This window comes from Frankliniella occidentalis, unplaced genomic scaffold (genome assembly GCF_000697945.3).
Source record: "Frankliniella occidentalis isolate FOCC.00 unplaced genomic scaffold, Focc_3.1 Scaffold184, whole genome shotgun sequence".
NCBI classification, from domain to species: Eukaryota; Metazoa; Arthropoda; class Insecta; order Thysanoptera; family Thripidae; genus Frankliniella; species Frankliniella occidentalis.
This window is the reverse complement of record NW_026267310.1, coordinates 159,923-170,489: the sequence shown is the minus strand read 5'-3', so window position 1 is coordinate 170,489 and position 10,567 is coordinate 159,923. Positions and strand designations below refer to the sequence as shown.

The 10,567-nt window shown below is 61.5% G+C and overlaps 1 protein-coding gene across 4 annotated transcripts in view; it reads left to right on the top strand.

Annotated features, from left to right (window-relative positions):
- Positions 1-10,567, top strand: part of LOC113203771 (proton channel OtopLc-like) — a 39,451-nt gene that overhangs the window by 21,632 nt on the left and 7,252 nt on the right. The window contains exon 1 of one of the 4 annotated variants that reach the window (XM_026418623.2): positions 4,653-4,898. The exons of the other annotated variants lie outside the window; for them this stretch is intronic. Coding sequence (XP_026274408.1) covers positions 4,718-4,898 — 181 coding nt within the window. The 5' untranslated portion in view covers positions 4,653-4,717. Of the gene's footprint in view, positions 1-4,652; positions 4,899-10,567 lie in introns of those variants that run through there. 4 annotated transcript variants of the gene reach the window in all.

Below are 10,567 nucleotides of genomic sequence, written 5' to 3'. Positions count from 1 at the left end.
CCGCCGCCCCCCGCCCCCGGCAGAGCTGTCGGCCGAGCCGTCGGCCGGGCAAGGCCGCCGCCTCTCGCACCACGGCGTCGGCGTCGTCGTCCTCGAGGACTACCAGGAAGGTGAGCCCGAGCCCGCGGCCCGTCCCGATGCGAGTCCCCTTTGCATACCTTGTCGGCCGCGGCCCGCCTGTCGGCCCCACTGGCCCTGGCCAGACCATGGCCCGCACGGGTGCCATCTGGCCACTCGCCCTACAATCACGGTTTACTGCCCCGGTGCCTGTGCGTGGCGCCGATGAGCTTCGGGCCTCAGCCGGCCTCAGCCCCACACGGGGCTGCCACCTGTCGCTGTCGGCCCGGCCCGGCCCGGCCCGGCCCCCCCGGCGCGCCCCGCCTCTGTCCAGCCCGTCCCGGACTCCTACCTTTGACGAGCCTATTTCACTCGTTTGCCTCCAACTTGTTATTTGTTTCTGCTGACATGTTTTATTCATACAAAGACACCAAGTTCAGAAAAAAGTTAACTTTCCCATCCGGAGTAACGGAGTGAAGTGCCCCCGCGAGCTGCGCGGTGACGGCCGGCGTCCGTGTGGCCTGGCAGGGCCGCCAATGCAAAGTGGCCAACACGACGTACTGCAGGCGGAATGTGGGCGGAACCCCCTGCAGGCGAGCCAACTGCCCCGACCGCCCCGCCCTCCTCCGCGACGCCCTACTGCGTCGTGTAGAGTTAGTTTGCTCCAGAGTTCGGTCCGCCCTATGCGACGCCGTCTTGGGCCGGATGGAAACAGGCCGAAGTGAGAGGCGCTCTCCTACCTCTCTACGCTCTGACGTGAGAACCATGAAAATGCCGCCCCGGTCGGTCCCCCAAAACCACCGCGCTGCAGCAGCGGGGCCCACCACGTCCCGCCACGCCCCACCACGCCCCAGCACGTCCCCACCACGCCCCGCCCGGCCCCGCCAGACCCGGCCTTTACTGGCAGTTATAGGGTCGTTTTGGATTGATTGCCCTTGTGGGACTTTCTCTGACGCGTTGGACATCAGCGCTGCGTCGGCTGACCACTGCTCCTGCAGTTTGTGAGTGTGTGAGGCAGTACGCAGAACTTGCTGCTGTCGGTAGAGAGAGAGAGGGGGGGCTCCGAGATCGGAGGGAGGGGGGGGGGGGAGGAGCTGTTACAAATTTTTCGCTCCGTCATCAGCAGACCGCGAGCCAAATGGCGCGAGTTTAGTAATTACTGCAGTGCCGTAGACTCGTCTTGAGACTTGTGCTCCCGGTCGTTGGGGCAACGAGTAGCGAATGTGCAGTCCGCCCACGTCCTCACTCACACGATCCTTGCTCTCTCCACTCTGTACCTCTCGTCCCATCTCTCTCTTTTCTCACCTTTTTCTGCTTACATTTCTCGCTCGTTCTTTTGCATACGTATCTCAAAACGTTAGGACTCCAGGGCGACCGAACTCGCTGTTGTCGCAGCAAAAGTGAAGCAACGCGACCACTCATTTATCGTATAAGAAAGTACTGTTCTAGTCATGTTCGGTTCGATTATGACCAGGTATCTGAAACTACAGCGATAATGTGGTTCTACTGCGTTGCGTTACACGCGTGCGTGCGGTTTGCCTACTTGCTTGGGACTTAATGCGGGTTCTGGGTCATCGTTAAAGTGCTATCAGGGCCACCCTAGTGAGAAATACGACAATTGATACTGGTTCTCAGTTTCCGGGCGGTTTTAAGAGGAAGAAGACTTTTCTTTTCTTCCAGCCCCTTGGTACAAACTACACGATACTGGCCCGGTCTTTCTCCCCGTCCGTTTATATCGAGCGTCGGTCTGCTCCATTTCCCCCCAGTTCGTCCACGAGACTACTACTACCACCACGCCACTACAGCCCGGGGCTCGTGCTACACATGCAGTACGCCGCCGCCGCCGCGCCGGGGAAAGGCGCGCCCATCCCGTCAGCGGCGGCGCGGCGATCTCGGCTCGGCCCGGCGGCGGCCCGATCGGATCCGATGGGATCGGGGAAATGGAACCTGTCTCGACAGCTCGGGCGTGCGACCCGGCCGCGCCGCGCCCCGGCGCGTGCCCGCGGTGCGAGTGTAGTATTCGGGAGGGTGAGAGAAAAAACAGGAGAGAGAAAAAAACGGGGAATGAGAGGAAATGATGAGTTGGTTGCCCGGGAGGTGTTTGCCCGCTCGTCGTCCGGTGGCTTTGCATAATTATCGCGCGGATTCAAAAGATATCCCGACGGTCAAGCGCGTTATATATTTATTTTTTTCGCATCCCGCGAAACTCGTTTCTGTTTTATGGAATTGGCTAGCCGTAGGAAAAAAAACGTTGGCCAAAATGAACTATAGACGCGCGACGCGCAGTCGATTGAGGACGACTCTTCAAACACGGCAGGATAGAATGTTACTGACTGTTACTGTTATTGGCCGGGCTCCGCGTCCCGCACGGCGGCGGCTACGCTGGCGATTCAACGCCGCGACGACGTAGGGGATCGTCCAGAAAGTACGTCCGTCATGCGCCGTTCCACGAACCCACCAAGTATAAATCTAAAAAATCTGTTATTGAGAGAGCAGACTGCTTACTGCAGTGGTGCTTTTTAGCCCTTTTTTTGTAGTCTAAAATAAAAATTATTTCAATTTCAAGTTCAGCCTGTTGAGCGAGCTCTCGTGGCGGCTCGTAGCGCCTGATAGGTAGGCAACACAGTTCCTTCAGTGCATGCCTGCATTGCGGAGTGGCCTACGTTGAGCCTCGCAGGCGCCGAGCTCCCGTAGTTTGCCGAAGAAATCGGCGAAAAAACCCGGACATACTGTCTTGATGATTCTTTGTAGTGCCGCCGCCGTCCGGCACTCTAGCAGCACGCGGCACTCGTGTCGAACACCACTTCCCTGATTTCGGGGCTGTCACAGTCCGGACGTTTGTCAGCAGTCCTTCGGGATTAGGGGTGGAGCGTCGAGGTGTTTTGTCCTTCGCGACCGCGCACCTGCTGCTGCCGAACGCGAAGACCCGCCGCCGCCTCCCCTTGTCGCCCTTCCCCGGCCCGGGCCGCTGCTGAGTGGTTAAAAGGGTATCTTTACGGCTGGTGTTTCCAACTTGTCTATCCAGTGGAGTCGGACGCCTCATTAATTCTCGTCCACCGCGAGAGCTTGACGCCGAGCGCCGTGCCGCGCCGCGCCACGCCACGCCTGGCCAGGCGGCGCTCCTCAACGGGAGGCTCGGGGGGCAGGGAGGAGCGCAGGAGGACGGCCAGGGGCAGGGCAGGGCGGGCGGGGCGGGAGGGGCACTCGACCGGTCTGCAGCAAGCGGAATTGGTTTCTGCTCACTCGCTCACTGTGCCAGCCTGCAGAGGGCCTTTACTGCGGAGATGAAGTGTGGCCCTTGACATTGCTTGCTGCTGCTGCAGCCGCTGCTGTCCGTCAGGCCGTGTGTCTTCCGTCTGACGTTTGCCATATGAGTGGTCGAGTCGAGACCCGCAACAACAACACTGCAGGAGCGCCTTTATTGTGTTTTCTCTCCGACGGCCTGCGTGACAAGTGCGATAACGCTCCTCCTCCCGGGCGGCGGCGTGAGGTCAGCGGAGGCAGAGGAGGCGCTGCTCCGGAGGGGCGTGTCCGGCGCGGCCGGGGCGTTAACTAATAAGCCTGATGAGTTCGCCTACTTGCTCCCGGCGGGAGCCAGCCTCCCGGAGCGGGACGGACCCCCCGGACCGGACGGGACCGCGGAGGGACCCCGGAAACTGTGTGCGATAATGGGCCGCGCTGAGCACCACGCACCGCCGCCGACAGAGAAAGCCCGCCGTGCATAACAACAACAAGTGCGGCGCGGAGGCCAGCGGCGCGCGCCCCTCATCGCCGATGTCCGCGGCGGCCTATTGGTGGTGACCGCGCTGCGCAGCTCGATCCACGCTCACGCGGCGCGCCCCCCATCAATGTGCACATCGGCGTCGTGCGCCGGCCGCGACCCAAGTCCAGGACTGGGGCCAAGCCGAATACATTTCACGGAGGCGTGGATTTAGAAACCAGCGGGCGCAGCAGCAGCAGTGCCCGCGGGCCCGGCTCAGCTACTGACAAGGGGGCTTAGGCAAGTGTAAATTCCCGATCTTGCCCAAACTCGGTATATTTGTTTCTTATCTATATTGATGACGACTGACGGTAGTACTTTTTCCTGAGAGTCAATTTCTAGGGTACTTTAGGGGAGGCAATAATGGAAAAAATATTGAATTTGGGCCAAAAAGGACGGAAGGAGGTCTCAAATCGAAAAGTTGCAGAGGAACTACCCCCCCAAAACCGCTCATTTTGAGTCAGAATATCACTTAATATTTGTACAAAAGTAGAAATTTGTATTTTTGAAATTATACGCTATTATACGGCTTTTATAGGGAGTTTCGGCACATGACTCTCAGGAAAAAATTTGGTCGGCATTCGTCACCTACATAGATAAGAAGCAAATATACCGAGTTTGGGCACGATCGGGAATTTACACTTGCCTAAGTTCCCTTGTGAGGAGGAGCCTCGCCTGCCTCCCCCCGCCTCCCGCCCAGGGCCTGATGGTCAGCAGAAGGGCGCCCGTCTGGGGGTCCAGGCCCCCGGGGCGAAGTGAGGGGGGGGGGAGGGGGTAAGGAGGAGGGAAGGCCCGGGCCAGGACCGCCGCGGCGCGCGCACGCGGCGGGGAGCGGCCAGTCGGTGCGCCGCGCGCGTAGCGGCCGAGCTAGCGCCGTGCAGACCGCGCGCCTTACCGTCCATGCGGGACTCTCGCGGGGGCTATGGCCTTCCCCGCGGGGGGTCCCACCACGACGACGACCTGGCCCACGTCCACGGCCACGGCCACGGCCATGTGCACGGCAACGGCCACGGGCCGCCACACGGGGCCCCGGGCCCCGGCGACGCCGACGCCGCCGACGCCCACCACTTCGGCAGGCTGGGTAGGTAGTAGTGAATCTGCGAATCGGAGGGTGTAGTGAATCTTCGAATCGGAGGGTCTCATCGCAGACCGTCGAATGCGGGGACCGCACAACGGACTACTCTCAACAGCATCCTGATGGTCCGCCCTTCGACCGTCTTTCGACCTCCGACGAGCAGCCCCGCCCTTCCCCTACAACCTCAAGAAAGTGACGTGTGTTCTCGTGTGGCAGCTGTGTTTGTGTGTCTGCTGTCAGCGCGTCAGTGTTCGGACGGGCCCACTGATCGTGGACTGGACTCTTACCGCCGCCCGTGTGTGCTCATATCGGCGCGCATCGCTGCGTCCAGCCCAAGTAGTAGTGTTGTGTGGAGCGGCGCGGCCCCGGCCAACTTTCACAGACCGGAAATGTGAACCAGCGGCAGGGAGGAGTCCAGTTTGTTTAAGGGCGCATGAACTCGCGCGCGCGCCCCCGTGTGTGTGTGTATTTGTGTGGCCGAGGACGAGGCAGAGGCGCGGCTTCGTATCGCTTCCTGAAAAGGTGGAGGTCCATTCCGTCTCGCGACAGCAGCGAGGGTAGCAAGCGAGGGGGTCTTACCCAACAACTGCTGACGACGTGTGTGTGTTGTGTGGAGAGGTGGAGGGCGTGGCCCGCGTGGCCCTCGCGTGCGTGACGCGCGCATGTGTGAGTGCGTGCGCTGGCGTGCGCTGGCGTGCGCCCGCGAGCGCGCCTGTGACGCACTAAAGTATCTCCCCGCGGCCGCCGACATGAGAGCTGTCAGTAAAATTGTCCTCGCTGGAATTTAGGAGAAATCGTTCCCATATAATGCCGCGTGCGTTCGCGGGCAGAGCAAATAATGAGTGCGGCCGCTGACCAACAGCTGTCGATTAGCACGTTCAGTGTGGCGTGACCACCATGTGGCGTGACCACCATGTGGTCACGCTCCCCCATGTTAAATCACAGGCACCGAAAGCGAGCCGCACACTGAACGTGTTAAATCATTCGCCTTGCCGAAACACCTCTGTGGGTTGTTGATATTTTTTATACGCTCTTTTCTTCCAACGGGTGCGCAGTGAAAGAAAATAAATCTGTGAGGTATTTTGACGGGACTGCTTCTTTTATCCGACAAAGAACAAGACAAGAGCCTTATTGATGAAGCGTTGAAAAGCCTCGGCGACACATCGCATTCATTGACTCCGACTGGTTCCGGGCGCGCGCCCCATACGTCATGTGATTTGACCCACGCGACTAGGATGTCTTTATCCGACTGCCTGTATTTTTTTCCTCCCATATATTGTTGTTAGTTTTTGTTCTGTTGTCGATCGTTTCTTTTTTTTTTTTGTCGTCTCGTATTTCGACTGGCCTATCTTCTAAACGGGCGTCCTGCTGGCGGCGGCGGCGGGTCGGGGGCTCGTGGACCGCCTCGTTGGCTTCACCCCGTTCTTCGAACGGCCGAAAACCCGTCTTGCTGCCGCGTCTTCATTAGCTGGGCACAGGCCGGGCCTCGGGCGCGGGTATAGTGGGCCGGCTAGCTCCTGCAGCCCCGCGGACGGGAGGCTAGAGCAGCGGAGTGAGTCCCATTCAATAATGCAGGGAAAGTCTGGCAGTAGTTTACACCGGTAGCGCCCCCTCCTCCTCCAACACGAATAAGCTCACCTCTGCGCCGGTCGCCCCCTGCTGACCCTTTCGGTATCGCCCCGCGTGGGAACCCGCCGTTCGCACTGCCACGCCGCCGTGCCGCCGTGGCTCCACCGTGAGGCAGCCTGGTGCCGATCCCGCCATCTCATCTCACTGCATCAGTAATCACAATTGCGTGGATTACGGGCGCGCAGACGATGACGCAACGGCAGCACAGAACATGCAGCATGCAGATGGGCGGGGCGGCGTCGGCGGCCTCTAGAGCAGTGCAGAGGAGGTGGAGCCCGACTGCCGCCGAACCCAGAACTCGGACTTGGAAAACGCGTCCGTTCCACGCAGGCGAAGGGAAAATGAGTCGTCGTCGCCGAAATGATCTTGCCGCCTTTTATGTCCCGCGAACAGGAGACGGGGACACGCCGCGGCGGGGCGTGGCGGGGCGTGGCGGGGCGTGGCGGGGCGTGGCGGGGCGTGGCGGGGCGTGGCGGGGCGTGGCGGGGCGCGGCGGCTCGCCGGGGGCCTTAGCAAGAGGCTTTAACGCTTTTATTTCCGCTAGCTATAGCCCGGGCCTGATCCCTCCGCCACAGCCGAGGCGAGGTCGCCGCACGGCAGCTCCGCGGGGCATGATCCCGGCGCAGAACGGATCCCGCCCGCGGCAATGAAGGCAAAAGCGGGCGAAGCGGGCAACAGCTCCGGCCGGCGCCGCCGCGGTGGTGGTGACTCCGAGGGTGACTCCCACGAAATGGCATCACAATGGCGTTGCGCTCGCGGAAATTGGCGCGTATCGGAGAGGAATCGCTGCATTTCAATTATTATTACTATTGACATCGTGAGGAGAGAGGTGGGGGGGGGGGAGCGTCCTAGGGTGAGGTAACTCATACCGGAGTCAAGTTGCTATATTATTGCGGCAGGTCGACTTATAAACACTAAACAGCCGCGTGGTGGGTCGGGCGGTGGGAGGGAGGCAAGGAGGCGCAGGGCGCGGGGCGGGGCGGGCACGCCCGGCAGAGAGACTTCATTACCTCAGCCTCCCCCTCCTCCCGCCTCACACCGCACCTCGTAGACGGCAGGGACTTTAATCTTGTTTCAGAACAACTTTGTATAGTTGCTGCTGCTGCTGCTGCTGGAGGCGAGTAACTCCAGAGCCGGCTGCCTGGCCGGGACGGACAGGACCCGCCGCTGCACTATGGGTGCTTTCTACGTCTGTCGGCCAAGCTAGCTCCCCTTGCCCCCTTCTCTTTCCTATCCATCCGTCATCCGTCATACTCTCTCGATAACTGCGTGATTTCCTCTGATCGCGCGCACCGGGGCCCCCTTAACAACTTTTTGCATTGTTTGTACCCCCGCTCAGTAGAAGGTGATGAGAGGCGAGGCGATCATCAGTTAGGCGACCGCGCTCACACATACCGGCTGATGCAGAGAGGACGCACGTGTGGGAAGGGTTTGCCTACCTAACGGGTCATGGCGCCTTGCGGGCAGAGCGAGTAGGCAAACCCACTCGCACCTGCCTCTTCTCTGAATCACCTGGTGCATCACCGAGTGCTACGAGTATGTCTCTCGACGAACTGCCCGTCGTCTGTCTCACGTGGGCCGCGCGGGTTATGGGGGGGACCGCGTGGGAAACGGAATCGTTTTGTTACCTTATCACTTTCTCCTCTTCCTTAATGAGATGGCCACGTGGTGGAAGGGCGTGCGCGGGGCGTGCGTGGTGGGGATGGGCGCCAGTACTGCCCCGCCAGCGCCCCGCCACGCTCCGCAACGCGCGAGTTATCTGCTGCTCGCTACGACTTTGTTACGTGGCCTCATCGCCGTCACGCTCGGCGGCCCAGCGCAAGTCAAGTGATTATTTTTTTCAAACATCTTAATTTATTTCATTTTTTTTTTTGTACACCATCATCGACTTTGTCGAACGCATTGCGCAATGATAATAATCAACAAGGTCCAGTGCACCTTACCACAAGCTCAAAGCAGAGGATGCATGGTGGCTGTATGGCACCATGGAGGAGATGGGGTCAGTCCCACGGGCGTTGGCCTCTAACGTGCCGAGGACCTCCCCTCCGGGCGCACTCACTCGCGCGCCCAAACCTTAAGTGGTTTTTAATTCGCTGCCACTCTCCGCGGGGCTGCTTCTCTATCCTATCCCATCCTGCCACTGCCGCCGTGCCCCCGGGGTGAGGCCCACCAGGTTCGGGGGCTTCGGGACCTGCTACACCCGGTCCTGGTGAAAGTACGAAAAGCGACGCCTATCGGTTATATGGCCCGAAATGAGGGCCGAGTGTGCTTGTGTTCGGTTCGGTGATGAAGTTCCGCGCGGTGAGGCGGCCCCACCGAGATACGGACCAACAACATTCTGAGGGGCGAAATGAAAATAGTATTCTCGACTGGTTCGCGCATTTGCGCCGAGTAAAACGGAGAAAGGGCGCGCTTCCGGGAGGGCAGTTAAATTTTTCTTTACAGCCAGCAGGGGCTGCAGCGCGCTGGTCAGGGTGCCCGCCACGCCTTTTCACATCGTCTCCCGATTGGCCGGGTGACGGGCGCGACGTCGATTCCGATTGGCCGCGGTCGCGACCGGCCCGGACCAATCCCCGGGGAGGTGTTATTCAACGCACCCGATAAAACAAGGCACACCACCACCGGCCCATTTCGCCCGGGTGGGGTGCGGGAAGCGAGGGGACGTGTCGTCCAGTCTCGGACAGTGGAAAACGAAACGGCCTTGCACGCCGGGCTTTACGAGCGCGCGGCTTCAAACACGTCCAGCTCCCGCCGATGACGGCCGTGCTGAAGGTGGCGGCCGGGGCGGGGCTGGCGGCTTTCACTTTCAGGAACCAGGAATGACCACTCGCTCCCATACGGCAGCGCCCGCGACGACGATGATGATTACACGGAGAAATGAAACGTCCTAATCCGCTGAATCCAGCATCCGCGCGTGATCGAATGGGCAGCGGGTCGTGTTTGGTGACGCCGGCTCCGCGGCCGGTCGAGTGGCGAGGAGGCCCCCTCCCGATCACTCCCATGCCGGGATGTGAAACCCCGCCATGTTCGCGCAGTGTAGGGCACTGGTGTAGCAGGGCAGGGCCGGGCAGGGCCGGCGGGCGCGGACGTGCTGCACCGCGAGCGAGATAGACGACCCGACCCGCCGGCTTGGTCCGGCCGTCCGGCTCGTCAGTCCATACGGGGCGTGTCACGTGGCTGGTCGCGAGGAGCGGAGCGTCGCGGGGCCAGGCGTCGGCGTGCACGGCACAGTGCGAACGCGTCCGCGGCCGGCTAGTGCGCGAGCAGGCGCCAGCCATGGGGTCGTCCGCGTCGTCCGAGGCTCGCCGCGGGCCGCCTCCCGGCCCCGCCGCGCCGCACCCCGGCCACGGCCACGGCGCCGGGCTGGACGGGCTGGCGACGCCGGCCTCAGGGCTCTCCAACGTCTCGGGGCTGTCGAACGTCTCGGGGCTGTCGGCGGCGGGCTCCACCAGGATGCTGCTGCTGGACCACGGCCCGCCGCCCCAGGCCGCCCGCCAGGGCAGGAGCCTCTCGTTCGCGCCGCCGCCCGCCGCCCTCCACCACGACGACGGGCTGCACGACGAGGAGTGCGAGTGGGCCCGCGCGGCGGCCAGGGCCGCAGCCGACCACTACCAGGACGTGCACCGGTCCTCCCGTCGAGGTGACCACCTGCCTGACGTACTTGATCGTGGTGTCGTCTGGAAACTTATTTCTCAAAATCATTTCAAATAGCCGCTGGTCTGGTGTCATCTTATCAACAAGGCGCTCGCACAATCCCTTGCGTGCTTTGTACTGTGTATCAGGGCCGTCCCCTAGCACGCCGAAAACGTGCCCCCTTGTCGTCGCACGAATTAGAAATTTGAATTGTCGCGGCATGAGGGGCGGGGATTGCCTTCTTGATGGTCTTGATTATACCGCGACGCGCGTTACTCCCCGGGCGCAGACGCACGCCACGCGTCCCTCTGCGGTCCGCCGCGCCTCCCGCCGCCACCGCGCCCCGCGTTTAGGGCCGATAATTGGTTGTAATCGGGCGGCGCTCACAAAACGCCTGGTGCGGCCCGGGCGGC